The sequence below is a fragment of the Loxodonta africana genome, chromosome 11 (genome assembly GCF_030014295.1).
Source record: "Loxodonta africana isolate mLoxAfr1 chromosome 11, mLoxAfr1.hap2, whole genome shotgun sequence".
NCBI lineage: Eukaryota > Metazoa > Chordata > Mammalia > Proboscidea > Elephantidae > Loxodonta > Loxodonta africana.
Genome location: NC_087352.1, coordinates 7,907,975 through 7,932,659, shown reverse-complemented (window position 1 = coordinate 7,932,659; position 24,685 = coordinate 7,907,975). Strand labels below are relative to the sequence as shown.

General features: G+C 54.1%; 4 protein-coding genes across 5 annotated transcripts in view; 1 reads left to right on the top strand and 3 right to left on the bottom strand.

The window, feature by feature from the left end:
• MEGF8 (multiple EGF like domains 8) overlaps nt 1–3,771 on the bottom strand; it is a 48,458-nt gene extending 44,687 nt beyond the window's left edge. For both annotated transcript variants that reach the window (XM_064293743.1, XM_064293745.1), the window contains exon 1: nt 1,443–3,771. In XM_064293743.1, coding sequence (XP_064149813.1) covers nt 1,443–1,629 — 187 coding nt within the window. In that variant the 5' untranslated portion in view covers nt 1,630–3,771. The remainder of the gene's footprint in view (nt 1–1,442) is intronic.
• A 187-nt stretch (nt 3,772–3,958) lies between these two features.
• TMEM145 (transmembrane protein 145) lies at nt 3,959–11,787 on the bottom strand. Its single transcript, XM_064293494.1, has 15 exons — nt 11,600–11,787; nt 10,910–11,111; nt 10,717–10,794; nt 10,558–10,644; nt 10,364–10,465; nt 10,189–10,273; nt 10,005–10,076; nt 9,821–9,889; nt 9,445–9,525; nt 9,270–9,348; nt 9,033–9,126; nt 7,936–8,108; nt 7,047–7,167; nt 4,803–5,009; nt 3,959–4,316 (listed from the first exon to the last, which is right to left on the bottom strand). The coding sequence occupies exons 1-15, from the start codon at nt 11,785–11,787 to the stop codon at nt 4,068–4,070; spliced, it is 1,887 nt and encodes a 628-aa protein (XP_064149564.1). The 3' UTR covers nt 3,959–4,067.
• Nucleotides 11,788–14,175: 2,388 nt separating this feature from the next.
• PRR19 (proline rich 19) lies at nt 14,176–21,255 on the bottom strand. The gene is made up of 3 exons (XM_003406444.4): nt 21,164–21,255; nt 17,466–18,111; nt 14,176–17,379 (listed from the first exon to the last, which is right to left on the bottom strand). The coding sequence occupies exons 2-3, from the start codon at nt 18,103–18,105 to the stop codon at nt 16,907–16,909; spliced, it is 1,113 nt and encodes a 370-aa protein (XP_003406492.1). The 5' UTR covers nt 18,106–18,111; nt 21,164–21,255; the 3' UTR covers nt 14,176–16,906.
• PAFAH1B3 (platelet activating factor acetylhydrolase 1b catalytic subunit 3) lies at nt 21,168–23,649 on the top strand. Its single transcript, XM_003406400.3, has 5 exons — nt 21,168–21,277; nt 21,472–21,561; nt 22,416–22,532; nt 22,623–22,745; nt 23,324–23,649. The coding sequence occupies exons 1-5, from the start codon at nt 21,200–21,202 to the stop codon at nt 23,609–23,611; spliced, it is 696 nt and encodes a 231-aa protein (XP_003406448.1). The 5' UTR covers nt 21,168–21,199; the 3' UTR covers nt 23,612–23,649.
• The last annotated feature ends 1,036 nt before the right edge of the window (nt 23,650–24,685 follow it).

Below are 24,685 nucleotides of genomic sequence, written 5' to 3'. Positions count from 1 at the left end.
CACATTTTTCTACCATGGAGCAGTTGGTGAGTTCAAAGCGCCAACCTTTCAGTTAGCAGCCGAGCACTTAACCACTGTGTCACCAGGGCTCTTGAGTAAAACCCGAACCAAACCCTTGCCATCGAGTTGATTCCTCCTCACAGTGACCCTACAGGACAGGGTAAAACTGCCCCATGAGGTTTCCAAGGAGCAGCTGCTGGGTTTGAACTGGTGACCTTTTGGTTAGCAGCTAAGCTTTTAACCACAGTGCCACAAGGGCTCTGGGTTCTTGGATAGTTCCTATTAACCCTTTAGGCCTCAGGTCCGATGTCTGCTCCCCCATGAAGCCTCTACTCCCACCATCCTCCAGGTCAGGCACTTCCTCTGGGCTCCCACAGACCCCTGGGCTCCCACCATTACCATCCTGATCACTTTGCTCTGTCACTATCTGTTGATGTATTTGTCTTCCCACTGGGCCCCGAGCCCTAAGGCCTCAGGGACTGCTGAGGCTGTCTTGGTGTTTGCTAGGTCCCAGCAGCAAACACAACATTTGGCACATAAATGTCTGAAAAGGTACTTTCACTGCAATACTTTAGAAATAACAAAAATAATAATCCTAATCCCATTTATTGAGCATTTACTATATGCCCCACTACTCATCTTTCAGTTTGTCATACTGTGGCGGCTTGCGTGTTGCTGTGATACTGGAAGCTTTGCCACTGGTATTTCAAACACTAGCAGGGTAGCCCTTGGTGGACAGCTTTCAGCAGAGCTTCCAGACCAAGTCAGACTGGGAAGAAGGACCTGGCGATCTACTTCTGAAAAAAATTGGTCAGTGGAAACCTCACGGATAGCAGTGGAACATTGTCCGATACAGTGCCGGAAGATGAGCCCCTCAGGTTGGAAGGCACTCAAGATACATAGTGGCCGCAACAATATGGTCGAACATAGCAACGATTGCAAGGATGGTGAAGGATCAGGCTGCGTTTCATTCTGTTGCACAGAGGGTCCTATGAGTCGGAACCAACTCGACGGCACCTAACAACATACTATGTGCCAGGCATGTTAAAATACTTGGTCTCATTTAATCCCAACAACCTATGAGGTGGATACTATTATCTCCATTGGGGGAGGGAGTCTGATATTCAGAGAAAGGATGCTGCTTGCCCGATGTCACAGTGGTAATAAGTAGAGCCCAAGTTCAACGTCAGTGGTTGGTCTCAGAGCCTGAGTTTCTAGCTATCACTCAGAAGAGCCCTCACTGCTGCTCCTGAATTGTAACTGTCCACCAGACTTCATGGCCTTTCAGGGCAGGGCTTAGGTTGGCTGTAACCCTGGTGTTCAGCCTTTTACAGCAAAAGACCTGGCCCAGAACCCCATTCTAGGAATGTGAGTAGGTGAATGAGTGCATGAATGAAGAATGAGTTAGAAAATGAGTGAGTGACCCAGGAGGCCCCACTCACCCTCGATGAGCCACTCGCAGTTGCCATTGACGCTGTAGTTGCCCGCACCATCCGTCACGAAGCCTGGCGCCTCCCGCAGCACCTGCCGCTGCCCTTTGCAGTCCCCTGCCCTGGCACCGGGTGATAGCGGGCCCAGCACCGCCAAGGCCAAGGCCAGCATTCCGGTCAGGGCCTGGCCCAGGGCCATGGCCCGCCTTCTGCACCGACCCTTAGAGACAGGATGGATCCGAAAAACCCAGCGAGGACCCCCCCACCACCTGGGGGTGAGCGGCCTCTATAGAGGAAGCATGCCCTTGTAGACCGGGGAGGTCCAGGAGACGCAGTCCCTGCAAAGGGAATGGCTTCTGTCGACAGGTTATAGAAGCCGAGGGGTGCGCTCTGTAGACTCACGGAAGGTCCTGTAAATGGAGCCGCTATGCACGGAACTGGCCCCTAGGGACCGTGAGAGACTCCTAAAAACACGGGCCCCCATGGACTGGGAGAACCCCCCTAAACGGTGTTCAGCAGCTACAGACGCAGGACCCACGGGCCGAAACGGCCTTTATATATGGGTGGGCACCCTAAGGGACTAGGGCTTTATAGCTCGGCGAGGGCCTTCATACACGGAGCCGGGAGGGCGGTGCGGGCCCGAACCCGCCAGGCCCCGACGGTCCCGGAGAGGCCCCTCCAGCCGTGGGCGGGGTGCGAGAGGGTGCCGGGTGCTGAGCCCGTCTTTAGGGGCGCGGGTCCTGGACCCCATATACGCGCTCGTTTGCTCACCCACCCGCGCCTCCCTCCTGGAGCCGGATAGGCCAGGTCAGAGAGATGAGGGGACGCTCGGGCCAGAGCGGTCGAGAGAAGACGACCCGCTGGGATGGCAAAGGGGCGGGGTGTGAGCGGCCGCGGTGGGAGGGCCGATGGAGAGGAGGCGAGAAGCCTCGGAGCGGCAGGTCAGAGCGGCCCTGGGAGGACTGCGGAACGCCCAACCCCACCCTTCTGCGAAGGGAGACTTCCGGCAACTTCCCCGCCCATTTGTTTCCAGCCGCATGCGCAGCAGTGACGGCCTCAGCCTTAAAAGAGATCATGCATGCGCAGTGGGGGAATCGTAACCCAAACTCTGGGGTGTGTGTGGCTTAGCAAAGTATGTGCCACTGGAGGGCGCCTTTACCTCTGACTACCAAACTAAAGGAAACCTGTTGCGGTCGAGTTGATTCCCACTCAAAGCGACCCTATAGGACAGAATAGAACTGCCCCCATAGAGTTTCTCAAGGAGCGCCTGGGGGATTCGAACTCCCAACCTTTCGGTTAGCAGCCATAGCTCTTAACCACTGACTAGGGAAACCAAAACCAAACCAAACCCTTTGCCATCAAGTTGATTCCGACTCAGCGACCCTCTACGACAGAGTAGAACTGCCCCATAGAGTTTCCAAGGAGAGCCTGGCAGATTTGAACTGGACGAACTTTTAGGTTAGTAGCTGTAGCACTTAACCATCATGCCACCAGGGTTTCCCCGACTAGGGAAGGAAAGGTAAAAATAAAAAGGAGGTACAATAGAGGGCTCTGCAGGATGGTTTATATCTTCATTGTTCCCAGTTTCCGGATCAACATAAAAGTCAGGTTATGCACGCCCTTTGCCTTGTGCCTCAGAAACCCTGGTGTTGTAGCGGTTAAGAGCTACAGCTACAGTCTGCAGTTCGAATCCACCAGGTGCTCCTTGGAAACCCTATGGGACAGTTCTACTCTGCCCTATAAGGTTGCTATTAGTCGGAATCAACTGGACGGCAACGGGTTTGCCTCCTGTTTCAGGAGCCCTCGTGGCGCAGTGGTTAAGCACTCAGCTGCTAACCGAAAGGTGGGCGGTTCAAACTCACCAGCTGCTCTCCGGGAGAAAAATCAGGCAGTCCCCTGTAAAGATTACAGCCTTGGAAACCCTGTGGAGCAGGTCTACTCTGTCCTATAGAGTCGCTAAGAGATCGAATGGACTCTAGGGGAATGCGTTTGGTTTTGGTTTGCCTCCGGACAAGTCCGGGACCTGGAAAGCTCTTGCTCAGCCCCTCCTCTGAGCAACAAGAAGATGTGAAAAGGGCCACCTTAGGGATAAAAGCTCAACGAATCCTCTTTATTTTGGCAAGGGGGGGGTCTTTCTGCCTGAGACCTGAGGGAAGGCCCCCGGGATGGAGCGAAGGTCGGGGCAGACAGAGAACGGTCGAGGTCACAGAGATCCGAGTAAGTGTTGTCAGAGCAGAGACCAGCTTCACAATATCCGTCCCGGAAGCAGTGGCTCGGTGTCGCGGAGTCCTGGAGAGTCATGGGCAGGGTCCTGGTGCTCATCGCAAGGGTCCCGGGGTCCGGTGGGGTCAGAGGTCTCGGAGGGGGGCGGGGGGCCGGAGGTCGCGGAACAGCGGGAGCCCAGAATCCGGCGCCGCTCGAGGCGGGGGCTGAGGGAGGGGACGGGGAGAGCGGCTCCCGCGGGACCGTTTGGCACAAGGGTGGCGGGGGTGGGGAGACAGGACGCAGCGCACCCTCACCTGGGCACGAGGGGGTAGGGAAGGTCGGGAAGGCCTGGAATGGCCAAGCCCTGGGGCTGGATAAGACAGGCATACGGGCCCGGCGCGCGGCCCACGGGGAAGGGAAGGACAAGTGTGGTCAGACCGGGGGAGCGGTGCCCCCGGCCGTGTGCATGCTGAAGTATTCGGTGAAGCCAGCGTGCGGCGCCGCCGTCTGGGGCATGAGCGGCTGGTAGGGCGCAGTTGGGCCATCCCAGCCCCGGTCGGCCGACTTAGGGAGCCGGGCGGGAGAGGGCGGGGAGGCCGCGCCCGGCTCGGCCGTGGTCACCACGCGGCCCCTCGGGGCCACCGCCGCCGCCACAGCCGTCTCCTCCACCTGCTTCCCGGCCTGGGAGGGGGGTGAGGGTAAGAGGCCGCCCGGGACTCTCGGGGGGCAGATGCGGCCCCGAAATCCCGCCCCTTCCCCCGAAAAGCCCCTCCACCCCAGGTGCCGGTGCACATGTCAGTCGGGAAAGGAATGAGTGGCGGAGCGCCTAGGCAGCGGGGCCAGGTACTCAAGGGGCGGTGTCGGGGCACGCCGGGCGAAACCCCGCGGCGGCCGGGGAGGGCGGGGAGAGCCGCGGAAGGCGGGCGGTGGGGGCACGGCGCGTGGCGTCAGCGGGGGCGTGCGCAACATCGCCAGGACCCAGTCCGGCAGGGTGGGCGCGGGCGCCGGTAGGCGGTCCCGGCGCGGCATTGGGGCGCGGGACATGCGAAAGGCAGGGGGCGGGCTCAGGCGCCCGGGCGCTGGGGGCGGTGGCGGGGCTGGGAGCGGGGTCAAGTACTCCAGGGGCGGCGCCAGCAGCTCCTCGGGCGCCGGGGGCGCGGGGCTTACGGAGGAGGCGGGCGGGGGGATGGAGAAGAGCTCCGTGAAGTTGGGCACCGAATCGCTGATGAAAGTCACGTTCCCATAGACGTGCTGCGGGAAGGCCTTCGCCCCGGACTGGCTCCCGCCCGGGCCTGAAACACCGGCTGAGGCGATCTGCGACGTGCGCACGTGGTACGGGAAGTTCTTGTTGGCCGCCGACGGGCGTGTCATGATCTGAGGTAAGGGGCCAGGTGCAGGTTGGAGAAGCACTATCCAGGCCCCAGGCTGCACCCATAAACGTGAGCTCCTAAGGACTCCCCTCCACCTGACATCTCCTCCCTACAGTCCCTCAGACTGAATTAGGTGCCTCCTTTGCACTCTTATGGTGCCCTGGGCTTCCTCCCTGGGCTCTGGCCTTTCCGCATCACAGCTCCTATTTCTCTGCCTATGCTTTCTCCACCAGGGCCCTAATCACTGATTGGTTGTCACTGACTGGTGAAGCATCAGTGTCCTGTGCTGTCCAATATGATAGCCACTAGCCACATGTGACTGTTTAAATTTAAATTAATTAAAATTAACTAAAATTTCACTTTCTCAGTCACACTAGCCACATTTTAAGTGCTCAAAAGCCACATGTGGTCAGTAGCTACTGTACTGGACAGCACAGATTATAGAATATTTCCATAAACACAATGTTCAATTGGACAGCAACTGATAAGACTCTAGAATGTTAGCTCCACTGTTCCCTGCTGAATCCCACCTTCTAGAACAGTGCCTGACACATAGTAAGCCCTCAATAAATATTGGTTGAATGTAGGGGTATCTCCCAGATTAGTCTGGGAGGCCACGAGGGCAGTATCTGTGTGTGATTCCATCTCTGCCCCCTAAGAAGCCCAGCACAGCCCCTCTGAGGTTGTGCTAAGTGAACAAGGAGATGAACCCAATGAGCAGTGGGATGCCAGAGGTGGAGTTGTGCTGAGCTAATGTGAGCATTTTTAGGAAGGGAACTGGCTGAAAGTGAAATAAGGCAGAAAGGACATCTGGCATTCTGAGCCTGCAGCCCACCTCCCAGCTCCACAGCTCGCTGAGTGTGGGATCTGGGGCACGTTGATTAAACTCTGTGAGACTCACTGGGGAAAAGGGATTGTGTGCCTATTCGAAAAGATGAGGAAAGGTGGAAATGAAAACCACTGGTGCAGAGCCTGGCACATGGTGGTTTCTCAGTGTTTCTCCTGTTTCTGTCCCTTTCTGACTTTCTGCAGAGCTGCGAGACAACAGTGCCAGGGAAGGTGAGCGAGTCTGTACCTAAATCAGGCTCTAGGGGTGGAGGATGGGCAACCTGACCCCCTCCCCTCCCTCAGCGGCTAAGTACATTCCCTATACTGAGCACATTGCAGACCCCTGGGAACAGGGACTGGGGCCCTCAGAGATGCCTACTTATTTCCCTGTCTGCCTCCCTCTTATGTGAGACCTTGTGGTATGCTGCTGAAGGATAGGGCTCAAAAATCCCCATCCTGCCACCAAAGGCCATGGGGCCCTGGCAGGTTACTTCCCCTCTCTGGTCCTTAGCATCCCCTCACTATATAAAAAATATATATATATATATAGTGGGTGTAATAACTGTTATCTACCTTGTCTTAGGGGCTGTTCTAACAAAGATGAGAGATCAGAAGCAGTAAGTGGTTGATGAATGAATGAATGTAAGAACTGTAGTCCAGAAAGTCCGATGAGATGGGAGCCTGGGTAAACACTAGGTTGGTGCTCATCCCCTCCTGACTCCCAGGTCTACACCGCCATTCAGATCTAGGCCTTCTTGAACCCCAGGAGCAAGTCAGTTGGCCCTAAGCATGCCCAACCCCAGTTGCTCCTTCCTGAACAAAGGCCTGTGATGGAAGGGCAGAGATGGGGAGAATGTGGGGGGAAGGGTAGAGACCAAGGGACTTGGGGAAAGCAGTAGGGATGTAGAAGGGAAATGTGAGAGTCAGGGGACACAGGATCTGGAATAGAATGGGGAAAAGAGAGTGAAGAAGGAAGGGAGACTTGGAGAAAGGCCAGGACACAGGTGGGGGAGAGAAGAATAGAAGAGGGTAGACTCTGGGGGACTGAGTAGAACCCAGCGGGCTTTCAATAGTGTCTGTTGAATAACTAAAGGGATGAAGTGAGGGAAATGGATCAAGAGCTCAGATGGGAAGGTTCAGGAAAACCAGGGGTGGGAGCCTCACACACCCTCTGCCCATGAGTTTCCCACCCCCACCAGATGGCCATCCTCACCAGGAACACGCCGTGGGCATACAAGTGGATCCCTAGCTGGATGCCATTGACAATCTTCTCCCGGGCCCACTTGGGGATCCCAAAGTTGGCGATCAGGGCCATGACGGGAACTGCAAAGAACCTGAGGGATATTGGGTTAATAGAAACACGGCCCCTGTCCTCCACCTACGCCATGGCCCCACCTCCCTGTCATGCACACACAAGTTCCAAGTGGGTCTCAAACTAGAGGGGGGTCAGTATGACCTTCAGAATCCAGAGGTTAAAAACGGGCAGGAATCCCACTCGCCTGGAAAATTCTAGGAGGCAAGAACTGGGTTGAATTTACCTTGATTGCGCCCCACCCCAAATCCCTGTCTCTAAGCATTTTACATATATAAACTCATTTAATTCTCACAGCAACTCTATGAGGCAGGTACGGTTTCCATTCCCATTAGACAGGTGAGGAAACTGAGACAGAGAGAAGTCAAATGACTTGGCTGTGGTGACACTGTTTATGAGCTTTAAAACTGGGCTCTGAACCCAGTTCTGGCTTAGGAATCCACCTACTTTACCATTAAGTTATAATGAAGGATAATAACTACAACTGGGTTTTATTGAACATTTACTGTGTGCCAGACAGTAAACTCTCCTGTATTGCCCCATGCATGCTCAAGATAATCTCTTGCAGTAGATACTACGGACAACCCTGCTTTATGGGGAAGCAGAGGCACAAAGAGGGAAAGTAGTTTTTTCAAGGCCACAAAGTGAGTAAGTGACAGACCCTGGTAATGGCCCATAGCTGCCTGTCTTGAAAGCCCATCTGCCTCGCTGAGGAGTGTCTGAGTTGGAGACAGCATCTTCTGGGGAGTGCTGGGCGGCAAGGACAGGTTGGGGGCCCACCACATCTCACCAGAGGGTGTAGGCAGCAAAGAAGGGCACGTAAAAGGGCTGCTTCTCCGGGAAGTGGCGCAGGGAGATGAGCACAGCGTAGCAGAACCACACGTAGGCTGCCACCTGCAGCCCGATGAGCCCGTAGCCTGCTGGTGACTCATATGTGTACAATACCTGGCCAGGGTCGAAGAACTGGTCCCAAGGGAAAGAGCTCATCACAGCCCTGGCCTCCTACCCTCCTCACAGGGGCCCTGGATCCCACCCCTGGACACCCAAGGATCAGAAGTACTGGGTTAGGACAGAAGCATGATGAGAGCAAGAGATGGAAGCATATACAGATAGAGAAAGGAAGTGAAAAAGGAAGATAATACATCAGCTGTGTGTGCCCATCCACTGCCACTGAATTTGATCGCAACTCAGCGACCCTATAGGACAGAGTAGAACTGCCCCCCTAGGGTTTGCAAGGCTGTAACCTTTACAGAAATAGACTGCCACATCTTTCTCCTGAGCAGCGGCTAGTAAGTTCAAACCACCGACCTTTCAGTTAGCAGCCAAGTGCTTAACCACTGCACCACCAGGGCTCCTTTGCATGTGCCCAACACAACCTAAACACCTACCAGGTGTGTGCTTCTTCATTAACATCAGTTCTGTGAGATAGGTTTTATCACCCCATCTCACGGAGGCTAAGAAGGAAACCCCTTGGCCAAAGTCATCAAGGGGATGGAAGGCTGTATAGGAGCCCCTATAGGGGGTAAGATCCTCCTTTTACAGAAGAGTGAACAGGCTGGGGGGCAGGGCGAGGCATTGCCCAAGGGCAGCCAGGTAGGAAGTGGGAGAGCCAGAGTGGAATCCAGGTCTGTGTGACTCCTGAACTCCTAGTCACGACATCGCATATAAATGTGACAGACAGTGAGAGACACAGGGAGGAGAAGGAAAGCTACTCAGAGATGGTAAAGAGGAGAGGAACACACTTTGACAGATGGGAAGGCGGAAAGCCGAAGAGAGAGAGAAAGAGAGGGAGCTGCAGTTGTGCCACGTGGGGAAGGGATAGCAGACAGGTCGAGGTGGTGGAGGCCAAAAGCTTTGAGGGATGGGGGAGGGTGGGGTGAAACTCACTTCAGCCTCGTAGATGAGCAGTACCACGTGGGTGAGGGTGTACAGGGTCATGTAGACAGACAGCTTCACAGAGCCTGAGTGGCTGATGCGGCCCCTGGCAGCAGGCCATGAGGGGAGACAGTGGGGCAAGGGCAGTCAGGGAGGAGGGGGTGGCCACCCCCACACCCGCCCCTCCCCCCATCCTGCTCCCCAGCCCAGCCACCCTCAGAGCGGTCCCTCCCACCCCAGCCCGGGCACCGTGTCACCGTGAATCCCTTCCCCAGAAGGATAAGCATCAGCAGGAAGATGAGGAAGCTGGAGGAGAAGAGCAGCTTGGCTGGGAGAAGGAAGGAGAGTGGGGCTCAGAGACAGGGCTCGGAAAGGAGGCCCCCAGCTGAGGCTCCACCTTCCCTTGGCCCCACTTCATCCTCACCCAAGATCTTCAGACTCTCGTTGCCAATGCCGTCTGTGGCATACTGGCCCCAGTAGATGCAGAAAAACAGGAGGCTGAGGACTGGAGGGAGGACAGGCAAAGGGAAGAAAGGACAGAACCCAGCTGAAGCGCTACATGGTCAGAACCCCTTCTCCATTCCCATCAGAACTCTAGACCTTTTATTCCCACTGACTTCCTAGGAGACTCTGGTCTGGGTCCCCAGTATCCTCCTCTTCCAGGACCCAGGAGTCTAGGCCCACAGCCCCCTCCTCCCTCAGACCCAGGAGTCCAGGCCCCCAGCCCTCTCCTCCCTCAGACCCAAGAGCGCTGGCCCCCAGCCCTTCCTCCCACAGAACTCCAAAGATGGGATGCTCACCTTCCACTCCTGCCGCTACCATGAACATTTTATAAGTTGTGTGGAGCAACTGACGACCTTTCAGCAAATCTAAGAAGAGGGGGAGGGAAAGGCTGTTCCTCAACAGGAAGGGAGAGCAGCTTATGTCCCCCTACCTGTTCCCCATATCTCCTAATGCCCTTTCCCAGCCATGTTCTGGACTCACATCCAAAGTAACAGGAGAGGAAGAAGATGAGGGTGAAAATGAGAAGGAAAGTCACATCTGTCTCCAGAATCCCTGCAGATGTGGTAAAAAGAGAAGATAGTTAATTCAGGCTGGGGGTCCCTCAGCAGGCACACAGCTCTGGGCTCCCAAAAAGACCCTGGCTTCTAGGTCCCCTTGTTCTCACCAAACTCATCAGCTGAGAAGTGCCGTGTCCAGAAGGACTTGCCATTGGTGAGAACCATCTCGTACTCCAGCTGCAGCCCATCTCCCTGTGGGGAGTGTGGAGGCCTAAGGGGGACCCTGGGAAGGTAGGGGGTCAACAGGAAGGCAAAGAGGAGGAGGCCACCCCAGGCTCTTACCCCACACTTGCTGAGCGCAATGTACCACCACCTTTCACGAACAGAGCGGAAGCTGCGGCCACTAGAGCAGGTCAGGTAGCGAGTTCCCTCTTCCGACACCACCTGGAGAGGAACAAGAAGGCTGAAGCATGTCCTCACTACCTCCCAGGCCCTAGACCTTCAGCACCTGCCCACATCCCAGGCTTGGTCCCCACCTGACAGCCTGACCAGGCGTACTGGGTGGTGAGGTTGATGACCTGGTTGTTCTCCGGCCTAATCACCGACTCCTTGGCTAGGCAGTCCTGGGGAGGCAGGGACAGGGTTACTTCCCAGCCAGCCAAGACCTCCTGCCCCCTCCTCCTCATAGCCCTCACCTTGTCCCCTGCCTTGTACACAGCTGGCCACTGGGATGGGTCGTCGAAATAGAGGAGGATGTTCTGACAGCATTTAGCCTGCAGACCCAGAGATTTCAGGGTTGGGGGAGCGTGGGGAGCCGGGGTAGTCCTCACCTTGATAGGCCAAGGGCACATCTAGCCTCAGCATGGAGAGTGGCTGGGGGAAAGTCACCTCGGGGTATCGGAAACGAAAGTCCAGTCGGCCATAATCCGAGAGGAAGCAAAATCTTGTCAGGAACACCCAGTCCTGGAAAAGGGGCCAGTCAGATCTTCTTCCAAGTCTCTTCACGTCAGACTTCTCTCCCCTACCCCAACACTTGGCGTTCCAAGTATCACAGGGAGACCAAGTCACCTCCAAAATTCTGCCCTGACCCCTTCACCTTGGATCCAGGATTTCTGTCCCCAGGCCCCCAAGTTTCCTCCCCTCTCCTCAAACACTCCACCTCCCACTTCCCAGGTGCCTTGAGAAAGACCCTGGAAAGCCAGATCCCCAGCCTGGTCACCTTCTGTCCCGGACACCATCCACAGGCTTCCCCCCAGTTATTCACACACTCCCCCCGCCCCGCCCCACGGTGGTCCCAGAAACCACCAAGTGTTGGGGAATCTTCCAAACGGCCCCGCCTGGTCCTGAGCAGGAGTGTGAAGAACTCGGGGCTCTCTGCAGAGTGAAAAGTGCTGTCCCTTCAGCACCACCTTGGCAGCCGTCACCCCTCCCAAACTCCGTCTTTTCCAACCGCCCCCCCCGCCCCGCCCAGCTCTGACCTCAGCGTCCCTCCTACAACCCCCGAGTCTAGCCTCGACCCCAAGGGTCTCCTCAAACCAAACCCTGATCCAGCCCCCTACCCCCCCCCCTCCACCCCGCCATCCTCCCTTGACCCCCAGGGTTCGGCCAGAAGAGTCGGCAGGGGGCGGGGCGGCGCCTTCTCCGCTCCCCTCCCTCGGGTCGGGGCCCGGCGCGCTCACCTCCTTGGAGCTGAGGTTGCCCCGCACATACTTGGCCCGGGCGCGGGGGGGCAGCTGTAGCAGGAGGAGCAGCAGCGGCGGCAGCATGCGGCGCAGCGCGGGCGCGCGCGGGGGCTCCATTCCGCCCTCTCTGGCCCGGGCCCCGGCTCCGCTCCGGCTCCGGCCCGGCGACGGCGGCGAGAGCGCGCGGGCCGACCAGCGCGCGCCCCCGATTAAAGGGGCCGCCGGGCGCCGCGCTCCCCGCCCCCTCCTCCAGGACCCGCCGGCCTGGCCCTTTCCCTCTCCCGGCGGGAGAGGACGCCCCTTTCCCAGCCTCTGCCACCCTGCCCCAGTCCCAGCCCTCCTCTCCGAGAGTCTCGCTGATACCTCCGTCTTCCCGCGTCCTAAACTGAACTCAACCTTGCCCCTCCTGACCACCATCTCCCTGACCGCCCACAAGCCCCAGATTCGAGCTCTGTCCTCACCTCCCGCTAGTTTAACCACCCCGATGATTGCAACCCCCAGTTCCGTGCCCATCCCTGAGCTGCCACTTCCAGGACAGATGCACCCGGTGAGGGGTCCACGGAGACACAGAGTCACAGAGGGGGCAAGCCACTTTTTCTGGGTCACACAGCACTGAGATGGCAGAGAGCTCTCAGCTACAACTACCACACCCCATTGCCTAGCCCTTTCCTGTCCCTGATACCAGGGTGTGACACCAAGTCGCTGTGAAAGAGAGAAGTGGCACTGTGAGAAGCCCAGGAGCATGGATTCGGAAATAAGTTGCCTGAGTTCAAATCTCCACGTTTCCACCTTCTCACCATATGACCTTGGCCCAGACACTCAGCTCTGTGATCTCCTGGCCCAGTTCCTCCATGCCAGTACAGAAGCAGTCTTTCAGTTCCTGCCCTATGGATCCTCTCATTTCCCAGTGGGCAATGGGGAGCCCTGGAAAGCCTTTACAGAGTATAGTCCAAGCCTCTCAGCTTGATTTTCCTGACCAAACCCCAATAAACATCTCTAGCTTCATCCTTCCCCCTTCACTGCTGCTCAAAATATCATTAAAAAATATATATATTTCTAAGCCATGGGGCAAGCAGAAAATATAAGCGAGTAAAACACTCTCATTGGAGAGCTTGGGCCCCATGAAAACGGGGCTGCGCTGCTTGGCTAGGGCCACTTGTTGCCACTTTGGATTGTAGATCTGCTGCCTGAGCTGTTTTTTTTTTTTTTTTTTTTTTTGAGAGAACCAGAAATACAATATTTAAAAAAGCAAACTGTCTGGTAACAGTAGGCAACTGATTAAACTTTTTTAAATATGTTGTTTTTGTTGTCAGGTGCCCTCGAGTCAGTTCCGACTCATAGCGACCCTATGCACAACAGAAGGAAACACTGTCCGGTCCTGAGCCATCCTTACAGTGCTTGCTATGCTTGAGCTCATTGTTGCAGCCACTGGGTCAGTCCACCTCGTTGAGGGTCTTCCTCTTTTCTGCTGACCCTGTACTCTGCCAAGCATGATGTCCTTCTCCAGGGACTGATCCCTCCTGATGACATGTCCAAAGCATGTAAGACGCAGTCTCGCCATCCTTGCTTCTAAGGAGTATTCTGGTTGTACTTCTAAGACAGATTTGTTTGTTCTTTTGGCAGTCCATGGTATATTCAATATTCTCCAACACCACAATTCAAAGATGTCAACTCTTCTTCGGTCTTCCTTATTCATTGTCCAGCTTTCACATGCATATGACGCGACCGAAAATACCATGGCTTGGGTCAGGCGCACCTTGGTCTTCAGGGTGACATCTTTGCTCTTCAACACTTTAAAGAGCTCCTTTGGGTGAGTGGTTTGCTGCGGATTTACCCAAACGCAATGCATCTTTTGATTTCTTGACTGCTGCTTCCATGGCTGTTGATTGTGGATCCAACTAAAATGAAATCCTTGACAACTTCAATCTTTTTTCCATTTATCATGATGTTGCTCATTGGTCCAGTTATGAGGATTTTTGTTTTCTTTATGTTGAGGTACAATCCATATTGAAGGCTGTGGTCTTTGATCTTCATTAGTAAGTGCTTCAGGTCCTCTTCACTTTCAGCAAGCAAGGTTGTCTCATCTGCATAATGCAGGTTGTTAATGAGTCTTCCTCCAACTCTGATGCCCCGTTTTTCTTCATACAGTCCAGCTTCTCGGATTATTTGCTCAGCATACAGATTGAATAGACATGGTGAAAGAATACAACTCTGACGCACACCTTTCCTGACTTTAAACCAATCAGTGTCCCCTTGTTCTCTCCAAACAATTGCCTCTTGATCTATGTAAAGGTTCCTCATGAGCACAATTAAGTGTTCTGGAATTCCCATTCTTCACAATGTTATCCATAATTTGTTATGATCCACACAGTCAAATGCCTTTGCATAGTCAATGAAACACAGGTAAACATCCTTCTGGTATTCTCTGCTTTCAGCCAGGATCCATCTGACATCAGCAATGATATCCCTGGTTCCACGTCCTCTTCTGAAGCCAGCCTGAATTTCTGGCAGTTCCTTGTCAATATACTGCTGCAGCCATTTTTGAATGATCTTCAGCAAAATTTTGTTTGCGTGTGATATTAATTATATTGTTCTATAATTTCCACATTCAGTTGGATCACCTTTCTTGGGAATAGGCATAAATATGGATCTCTTCCAGTCAGTTGGCCAGGAAGCTGTCTTCCATGTTTCTTGGCATAGACGAGTGAGCACCTCCAGCGCTGCATCTGTTTGTTGAAACATCTCAATTGATATTCCATCAATTCCTGGAGCCTTGTTTTTTGCCAATGCCTTCAGAGCAGCTTGGACTTCTTCCTTCATTACCATTGGTTCCTGATCATATGCCACCTCTTGAAATGGTTGAACATCGACTAATTCTTTTTGGTATGATGACTCTGTGTATTCCTTCCATCTTCTTTTGATGCTTCCTGCGTCGTTTAATATTTTCCCCATAGAATCTTTCACTATTGTAACTCGAGGCTTGAATTTTTTCTTCAGTTCTTTCAGCTTGAGAAACGCCAAGCATGTTCTTCCCTTTTGGTTTTCCATCTCCAGCTCTTTGCACATGTCATTATAATACTTTACTTTGTCTTCTCGAGAGCCATTTGAAATCTTCTTTTCAATTCTTTTACTTCATCAATTCTTCCTTTTGCTTTAGTTGCTCAACGTTCGAGAGCAAGTTTTAGAGTCTCCTCTGACATCCATCTTGGTCTTTTCTTTCTTTTCAGTGACCTCTTGCTTTCTTCATGGATGATGTCCTTGATGTCATTCCACAACTCGTCTGGTCTTCGGTCACTGGTGTTCAATGCATCAAATCTATTAAAATTCAGGTGGGATATACTCAAGGTCATATTTTGGCTCTCGTGCACTTGCTCTGGTTTTCTTCAGTTTCAGCTTGAACTTGCAAATGAGCAATTGATGGTCTGTTCCACAGTCAGCCCCTGGCCTTGTTGTGAATGATGATATTGAGCTTTTCCATCGTCTCTTTCCACAGATGTAGTCAGTTTGATTTCTGTGTGTTCCATCTGGCGAGGTCCATGTGTATAGTCACCATTTATGTTGGTGAAATAAGGTTTTTGTAATGAAGTCGTTGGTCTCACAAAATTCTATCATTCGATCTCCAGCATTGTTTTTATCACCAAGGCCATATTTTCTAACTACTGATCCTTCTTCTTTGTTTCCAACTTTCGCGTTCCAATCGCCAGTAATTATCAATGCACCTTGATTGCATGTTCGATCAATTTCAGACTCCAGCAGCTGATAAAAATCTTCTGTTTATTCATCTTTGGCCCTAGTGGTTGGTGTGTAAATTTGAATAATAGTCGTATTAACTGATCTTCCTTGTAGGCATATGGATACTATCCTATCACTGACAGCGTTGTACTTCAGGATAGATCTTGAAACTTTCTTTTTGACGATGATGCAACACCATTCCTATTTGAGTTGTTATTCCCAGCATAGTAGACTATATGATTGTCCGATTCAAAATGGCCAATACCAGTCCATTTCAGCTCACTAATGCCTAGGACATCGATGTTTATGGGTTCCATTTCGTTTTAAAATATACTGTGGCCCAAAGAAATCTGTGGGCCAGATTCAGTCTGTGGGTTTTTCTCCTTTTCCATTCCTGCCCAGATCCTGCACACTCTGTTCCCGATGCCCCACCAGACCATGAGCCCCTCAGAAGGGCAGGGCTCAGATGTGACTCACTCTAAGTCCTAGCATAGCCTAGATTTATGGGAAGAGCCAGAAGGGTCCCACATGTACTATTTGCTGTCCTCCAGGCCTTACAGGGAGCCCTGGTGGTGGAGGTTAAGAGCTCAGCTGCTAACTGAAAGGCGGGCAATTTGAATCCACCATCTGCTCCTTGGAAAGCCTACGGGGCAGTTCTCCTCTCTCCTATAGGATTGCTATGTGTTGGAATTGACTCGACACCAGCGGACTTTGGTTTTTAGGCCTTTTTACATATTCTGGAAACCCTGGTGGTGTAGTGGTTAAGTGCTACGGCTGCTAACCAAAGGGCCAGCAGTTCAAATCTGCCAGGTGCTCCTTGGAAACTGTATGGGGCAGCTCTACTCTGTCCTATAGAGTTGCTATGAGTCAGAATCGACTCGACGGCACTGGGTTTGGTTTGGTTACATATACTGTTCCCCTTGCCCGAAATGTTCTTTTCCTATTCTACTAGCAAAAAAAGCTCCTACAAATCATCAAAAACACATCATCTGTGTCAGCTCCTGCGACGACCTCACCCATCCCTGGGGCAGGGTCATCACTCCCTTCCTCAGGGTGCCCCAGGCCCTGCACCTCTCTCTCTTCCAGGTACAATCACCAGGGTTTCTGTGCTCATCACTGGACTCAGAATCTCATGAGGGCAGGGCCTAGGTCTGACTCATTCTGGGGCCCCAGCATCGCCAGAGTTCAGAGACTGGTACATAGGTGGCCTAAATGCATATGTGTGTGTCAAACTGACTGAAGCCCTAGGTCCTTCCCCACCTCACTCCCATAGCCCCATGGGCACTAGCAAAGTTCCAAGTGACAGCACCTTCCCTTCCCTTTTGAACCCAGAACTCAAGAGCTGGGGAAAGCTGCTTCTCTTGTTCCCTGCCAGCCACTCACTGAAAATCAAGAAGGCCATGAAAAAGGTACTTTATTGAGATGATTGGGAGTTTGGGATTGCTGCCCCTAGCCCTTAGCCTCAATCCTCTCAGTACAGTCTCATGGGTGGAAAGGACCAGGCCTCGGGACTGCTTTGGGCTACCACCCAGGAGAGGCTGGGCAGTGAGGCAGGGGGGCTGGGGCTCCAGTCTAGGGCTGAGGTTCTGGGCAACAAAGGAGATGGTGGCCGAGGCAGGGGCTGCAGAGGGCCAATCCCCCAGGGCCGGGGAGTGGGCGGCGTAGCTACCAGCCAGATGCTTTTCAGCAGGTCAAAGGCTGTTGGGGGACCCCAGGCTGCCCCGGAAGGTGAAGGTAATGAGGGCAAGGGGGGTGGCCAGGGGGCCCTTGGTGGTGTCAGGCTTGCCCTGTGTGCAGTGGGAGTGCTGGAGGTGTGAGCCATGGTGAAGGTGAGCTCCTTTGCCCCCCGTCGCCTCCTTTGCCGCCCCTCTACTGGGGCCTGCTCAGGGCTGTTGATCCAGGAGGGTGTCATCCTTCGTCTCTCAGGGTCCCTGGGCTTGGTTCCTGGCACAGAGAAAAGAAGCATGGGGGACAGCTGAGCTAGAGCAGGTGAGTGGAAAGGAAGAGCAGAGGGCAGGAGGTGGGTTCACCTGGCAAGGGTGGCTGGCAAGCACGAAGCACCAGGGCAAGGTCGGGCACACAACCATGGCAGGCTTGTAAGGTGCCCACGATGGTGTCCCTGGCCTCTTGCACCAGGTTCCTCCTGGAGAAGGTCTGTGGCAGAATCAGCTGGCACTGCAGCTCCTGCAGCAGCTGACCCACGCCGGGGAGCTCTGGGGCACTGGGCGGGCCTGGGCCCGAGCCTCCAGGCAACTGGTTCTCCTTGCCCCTTGACTGCGGGGCTAGTGCCTGGGCACTGCCCAGGCTTGGGGAGGGCCTGGTAGGAAGTGAGGGGGTATCTGGCTCCAAGACCCTACTGCTAAGCAGTCGTGCCACGTTCAGTGATTTAACCTCGTGGTTGAAGAGACCCCAGTGCTCCCGGCTCAGCCGGCCTTGGGTTATGACCACGAGCTTGGGAGCAGCAGGGGCCATAGGATTCCGGAGAGCCACGGGTGGCTTCCGATGGGTCACAGCTGCCTCCCGGCTGGCCACTAGAGGATCCTGATGGGCCATTGGTCGGCGGCTGCCCACCAGGGCCTCATTACGCTCCCGCCTTGTCTTCCGACGGCGGACACGACGAGGTTTCTCAGGCTGCTGTAAAGGCTGGGGAGCTGGCCCCTGAGGGTCCATGGTGTCCTGGTAGGTAAAGACAAGGAAGTCATCAGCATGCAGATAAACCAAGGACCTAAAACTGAGGAGTGAGAAGGGAAGATGATTCGGGGTAAGGAGAAGGTACTATTTACACGGACAAGAGAAAGAGAGCAGACAGAGAGCAAAAGGGAGGTACAGGGACACAGTTGGGAGGAATGGGGATTAAGGGAGAGGCTGAAGACACAAGGCCTGGGTTATTGGGCAAATACGAGCAATTAGGACTAGAGAAGACAAAGTCAAAACAAAATATGGCGCGAGGGGAAGCATGAACGAACATGGGATTTACGAAGGAGGAGTCCAGGAAACAGAGCCGGAAAATGGAGGATTAAAAAAGGCTTGGAGACCAGGGAAGGAACGAGGGGGTAAAGAGAGGCCAAGGGACTCATGGATAAGGGGAAGAATGTCAGAGAAGAGAAAAGGTTGTTGGTAATGGGAACATGTGGAAATAAGAAAAAGACTGGGGATAGGGAAGGGATCATGACACAGGAGAGGGATTTGTGGGCCCGGGAAGGGATTGTGGGCAGAAGAGAAACCGGGCGAGGTTCAAGAGAATGCAGAAGGTGGAAAGGGATAGTAGAGAAGAAGAACATAGAGAGCAGCCAAGCGGAGATGTTGCAGTTTGAGAAAACGTGGGGAGGGCAGAAAGGGGCACAGGAGCGATCAGAACAGAGGCCTGGTCATAAGGAGGAGACTAGGGTAGGACACAGGCAGGGTGGGGGAGTTGAGGTAGGGAAGTGGTGAGGGCGGAGGGGGAGAGTACGGAGGGGGAGAGGTATGGTTGGTGGTGGCAGGATGGGGAGGTGCACCTCTACTTCTCCTGCCTCAACGAACCCAGCCTCCTCCCACCCCACGTGGATGAAGGCGCAATGGCTTCTTTTCTCCCGTGACCCGAGCTCGCCAAGCCGCCTTGTATTCTTCCGGGCTTCACACCACTGGGCCTCAAGGGCACCATACGCATGCGCAGCTACCCTGTCCGAAAGAGGCGCGAGGCCCGGGGCGAGGCCGGGGGCCCAGAGTGCCGGTTATAGCCCCGCCCCTCCCAGCCTCACTTTCAGAAACCTCTCTCATTTGTCTTTAGGCATCTCCCGTCCACCAATTGGCTGTGAGGTCCATTTGGCCCACCCCCTCCTGAAAAACTGATTGGTTTAGACAGCCTTTGGCCGGTTTTGTGTCTGGAGTTGGAAATGAGGCGAGGTGAAAGGGTTCAAAGAAGTCATGGTAACCGTGTGCCCAGTCAGTCCCCAAGCAGTAGCCACATTCCGAGGGCTTGGCCCCAGTTCAGAATTCATCCCTAGAGAGTCAATTTAGTATCCTAGGTTCTGGAGCCAGACTGTCTAGGTTCAAACGTCCGAACTGGCACATTTGAGCTGTATGATCTTGGAAAAAATTTTAACCACCCAGAGCCTCAGTTCCTTAACTGTAAAATGGGGTTGATGATAGTACCTCCCTCATAAGGGTTGTTATAAGGATTATATGAGCCAGTACGTCTAACTTGAAATCGTGCCTTCTGAATAAATGAATACCTCTAAGTTTTGCTTCTCAGTAAGCTTTGCTTCAGGAACTGCCCCTCTACCTTTCCAACTTTTCTGGGTACACCTTTCCCCTCAGACTTTAAAATCAAGTCATTCCAGGGTATTACTCATTCCCTAATAAGCTATATTACCTGTGTGTCTTTTCTGCTTGTCAGTCTTCATTACCTTTCAAAGTCTAGCTCAGATACTACTTCTTCGAGGAAGCTACATCCCCACCCCAACCCCTTGACCTATTCATTTAATATTCACTCAGCAGGTACTGCCCCCTGTTCCAGGAACCAAGGGACCGAAATCTCTGCCCTCATAGGGGTCAGATTTTAATGGATTGAGGCAGAACATACAATAAATAAATTCATCTCTATGTTCCAGCATCACCCTGCCTAGAAGAAATGAATAGATTTGAAGGTTCTATCCGGGAGTGACACAGCAAGAAAATGACCAGGATGTTAAGAGGGGTGTGAAGACCCCCACCAGGTCCCTGAGAACAGGGAAACTAGGAAGACACTGAAGTCTAAGATTAATTTGAGATGGGGGCGACCCTAGGGGACCTTGGCTGTGGATCTGGGTTTCAGAGCCCAGTCAGGCCCAACTGACGTTGTCGGTTAGCCTGTGGATTTAGGAAGGGGAGCGAGGCCACAGATCTGCAAGATGAGCTGCGGGAGGGACGCCAGGCTGAACCTGGGCCCCGCAGGCGTCTCTAATTTCCTTTCTCTTTCTGCACCTCCTTCTTAGCTCTGTGCAGGGCCTGTAGTGCCTTGAATGAAAAGACAAGGAGTTCAGATTTTATGCCACAAAAAGTTGGTGTTTTTGAGCAGGGGAGACTCAGGAGCAGATAGGCTCACTAAAGTCCTGGCTCTGCTTTATACCATCTCCTTAGAACTGAACCTCTAATCTTTCATTTGCCATGTTCTTTTTCCATACCAGCAGAAAATGGGAGCGTCCTCTCATACCCACCCCCTCCACGGATACAAGAATGGAGTCGTCCACTCGCTTTCCTCCCCCCACCACATGAATGGGGAACACCCCCTCACTGTAGGTGGTCCCTTCCGCACTCTCCCCCCCACCCCGCAAATGGTTCCTTCCACCAATGGACGGGCGATAGATTTTTCCCGCCCACTCTCAGCTTCCCAGGCGTCTCGCCCTTCCGCAGGAGGCCAGTGAGGTGGTTTCTCCCTCCAACCCCCTGCCACAGGTGCTGGATGGTCTCGCCCCCTCCCCCCTCCCGTGCCCGGTTGCGCTAGCCGCCGCTGTCGCGGGTGAGCGAGTGGCCCGGGCTGAAAGCGCCAGCGCCAGGCGAGCTCACTGCAGGGCCGCCGTAGGGGAAGCGAGGGTTCTCAATTCCACCCCTCCTCCTAAACGAAGTTCCCGCCCCTGTAGAAGAGGCGGGGTCCTGGGTCTGCCAGAGCCCTCCGCGTGACTACTGGAGTCGGCACAGTCCATTGTTGCCTGAGGAGTGGGGGTGGGCGTGGCGCTGCCACCTCCTTCGGGAGCGCTCCCGGGCGTACCTCTCTCGCTCAGTCTGCGGGAGCCGCGGCGCCGAGATGAGTGCAGATGAGAACCCAGCCAGCAAGCCCACACCGGTGCAGGACGTGCAGGGCGACGGGCGCTGGATGTCCCTGGTGAGTGACCTCGCCCTGCGATACTCAGGAGTCCGGGGTGGGGGGCCCCAGGAGGGCGGCTGGTTCGTGCAGGTCTCACTACACGATTAGGAAACTGAGGACAGGTGGGGGTGGTGCTGCCTAAAGCAGCGGGGCGGGGCGGGGCGGGTCCAGGAGCGCTTGTGCCATGGACACTCCCTCGTGCGTCCCTGCAGCACCATCGGTTTGTGGCCGACAGCAAAGATAAGGAACCCGAAGTCGTCTTCATCGGAGACTCTTTGGTCCAGCTAATGCACCAGTGCGAGGTGAGGCCTGTCCACCTTCTGCCCCACCCATGCCTTGTGGCCACACTGACACACCTGGACCCAAGCCAGGCGGGGTGTAGGGTGCCCGAAATTGCCTCAGGTAGCGCCGGACACCGAGAATCTCGGTGTAAGGTGGAACATTTTACTCAGAAGGTAATGTGTACTCTGGCTTTGTCAGGCTGGGTTGTTTATAGTGAGACTTAGAATAAGATTTCCTGGAAGAAGATTGCCTACGGTGAGGCTCTTTATTGTTTGCTTAAAATAGTACACAGCCCTAATGAGTTTGCACCAAGCTCAAAAAGCACCAAGCTAGGCTTAATTATAGTGGCTTTCCACAAAGCGAAGTTCACCTGTAATAGCTCTCCACAAAGCGGGGCTCAACCGTACTATCTTTCCACTAAGCCAGATTCAACCTGGGTTGAACTGTAACGCTCTTGGTTCAATGCATGGTTCAAGCAGAATGGGTTTCCACAAGGTTAGTCTTGCCTCTAAGGGGTTTGGCGACAGCGAGACTATAATAATCCAAAGAAACCAAACCCGTTGCCATTGATAGCGATTCTCTAGGACGGAATAGAACTGCCCCATAGTTTCCAAGGAGCACCTGGTGGATTCGAACTGTCCACCTTTTAGGTTAGCAACCATAGCTCTTAACCACTATGCCATCAGGGTTTCTGAGTCTCTTGTAGGTTTCTATAAAGGGAGGTTCGGCCATAATGGTGTTTGTTCAAGATGAGATTTATCCAGATTGCTCCATAAAGCAGGGCTCTCTCATAATAGCATTTGGTTAACACCTGGACAGAGGTTAGTAGTCCATGTTGACAGTGCTCTGTGTCCACACCACTTCATGCCCACAGATCTGGCGGGAGCTCTTCTCTCCTCTGCATGCACTAAACTTTGGCATTGGCGGTGACAGCACACAGCACGTGCTGTGGCGGCTGGAGAATGGGGAGCTTGAACACATTCGGCCCAAGGTGAGTGGGGCTTGGGTAGGGGGCTAGAGCATCCTTAGCCTGCCCCCTCACTGCGGCCTCATGTCCCCTTCACGCCCCCTTTTTCCACAGATTGTGGTGGTCTGGGTGGGCACCAACAACCACGGGCACACAGCAGAGCAGGTGACTGGCGGCATCAAGGCCATCGTGCAGCTGGTGAACCAGCGGCAGCCCCAGGCCCGGGTCGTAGTGCTGGTGAGAGGCTGGGAGGGTGGAAAAGGAAGAACAGAAATGGTTTGGGACCCCCTCAGATGTAATCATAGCTGGCGTGGTTCCAGGCAGCATGTCACAGAGCACTAGCTTTCAGGCAAAATCTCATGGTAAAGCTAGCCACACCCATCAGAGCGCTGTGCTTGATGACAGGTTCAGGGACCAATTAGTCCCTTTTGCCCAAGGGACTGCCAGAGACTCTGGGAGTGCTAAAAAAAATACCACTTGAATAACTGAAAGTTCTCACACTTTCCTGGGATGAATCTATACTCCATCACTTCTAGCAGGCACGCTTTTCTCCTCTGAAGGAGGATGGTCATCTCACCTAGATGTCAACATTTTTATGAGTGGTACTTGCAAAGAAGTGGGCACCTAGGAGGTTCTTGCTGAATGGAGGCTGGGAGACATGGTATCGGGAAGAATCTGTACTGGCCCCCCTACCACCCTAGGGTAGTCTGCAGCTGGGAACTTCCTGGTGGGAGGTGGGGAAGAGTTGGCAGAGAGAGCAGGATACCCAGATGCTAGTAGGACGTCTCCTTGGAACTCTTATGCCCCCTCCTCAGGGCCTGCTCCCACGGGGCCAGCACCCCAACCCCCTTCGGGAGAAGAACCTACAGGTGAACGAGCTGGTGCGGGCTGCGTTGGTTGGCCACCCACGTGCCCACTTCCTGGATGCCGACCCTGGGTTTGTGCACTCGGACGGTACCATAAGCCACCATGACATGTATGATTATCTGCACCTGAGCCGCCTGGGCTACACACCTGTCTGCCGGGCCCTGCACTCCCTGCTTCTGCGCCTGCTGGCCCAAGACCAGGGCCAGAGCGTTCCCCTGGCGGAGCCCACACCCTAACCAGCCTGCCTTCCCACACATTAAATTCTTGCTCTGCAGTCTCCCGCCTTCTGCTTTGTAGCTGAGCCCATCTAGGTACTGTCTGATCTTCAACCCTGCCGTGACCCTGCAGCTCTGCCTAGGGCAGGCATCACTAATCCATCAAGGGACTCTAGTTCTTGCAGTCAGATGTATTTTCATTTATCACCTGCTCCAGCGAGGTACTACCAATCAGTAACACGCAAGGTGAAGCCAGTTTGCCAGCACTGCCCTAACAGGATCAAGTTCAAACAGGGATCCTGAAAACATAGTGACCCAATAGTCAAAAGCTGTCCACCCTAAGCTGTCCCTTGCTATTGCATATGGCTGGAACCTAAGCTCTGGTCCCAGGTTAGATGCCACTTCCTTCAGAGGCTTCCTGACCCTCCCACCCCAAGTAGTCATCACTCCACACAGGGTGTGTCTCCCCAAGTAGGAGACGCAAATAGGCAGTCCTCCACTGTGAGTGGGGAGGGTGTAACCCAGTAGAACCGCCTTCTGGCGTAGTTGCAGTGCTGGCTCAGGCCACACGGGGGCAGTAGGGGTCACTCAGCACAGTACTCTGATGAATTGGCCTCCCCTTCCATCGTGCTACCTCTGGTCTAGGATCTCTGAGAGCCCTTCTTTAGTGGAAGACTCTCAGGCCGATAAAGGTAAGCTGCCTCCTCTGGCTGAAGTCCTTGTGTAGTACGAACAGTTAACATGCTAACTCAAATGTTGAGAGATTAAAGTCCAGTGAGAAGCACTAGGAAGAAAGGTCTGACAATCTACTTCCCAAAAATCAACCACTGAAAACTCTCTGGAGTACAGTTCCACTCTGACACACACAGACAGGATCACCATGAGTTGGGACTGACTTGGTGGCAGCTAGTGGCCTTCCTTGGCATGTCTCAGGTCTTCCCCAACCTAATTCACATTGGGTGGCTCAGAAAGGAGCAGAGTAGGCAGCGTGGAACTCTCCCTGAGCATTTTTTGGGATCAGAGGTCCCAGTGAGTCAGGGTCACCGACCCACAAGCCCCCCTGACATTGGGGGGATAGGCACAGGGATCCCGGAA

Excerpts from the sequence above, each read along its gene's own strand:
- TMEM145 (XM_064293494.1), bottom strand. The coding sequence starts at position 11,787 with ATGCTGCCGCCGCTGCTGCTCCTCCTGCTACAGCTGCCCCCCCGCGCC. Across the intron at positions 8,109-9,032 it reads TGCTCATCTACGAGGCTGAA|TTCTTCGACCCTGGCCAGGT; the intron begins GTGAGTTTCACC and ends CCTTGGGACCAG. Across the intron at positions 4,317-4,802 it reads TCCCCCCGCCCGCCTCCTCC|GCCGGGAAGCAGGTGGAGGA; the intron begins GTAAGCCCCGCG and ends CCCCCCTCCCAG.
- PRR19 (XM_003406444.4), bottom strand. The coding sequence starts at position 18,105 with ATGGACCCTCAGGGGCCAGCTCCCCAGCCTTTACAGCAGCCTGAGAAA. Across the intron at positions 17,380-17,465 it reads TTGCCAGCCACCCTTGCCAG|GAACCAAGCCCAGGGACCCT; the intron begins GTGAACCCACCT and ends TCTCTGTGCCAG.
- PAFAH1B3 (XM_003406400.3), top strand. The coding sequence starts at position 21,200 with ATGAGTGCAGATGAGAACCCAGCCAGCAAGCCCACACCGGTGCAGGAC. Across the intron at positions 21,562-22,415 it reads AGCTAATGCACCAGTGCGAG|ATCTGGCGGGAGCTCTTCTC; the intron begins GTGAGGCCTGTC and ends TCATGCCCACAG. Across the intron at positions 22,533-22,622 it reads TTGAACACATTCGGCCCAAG|ATTGTGGTGGTCTGGGTGGG; the intron begins GTGAGTGGGGCT and ends CTTTTTCCACAG.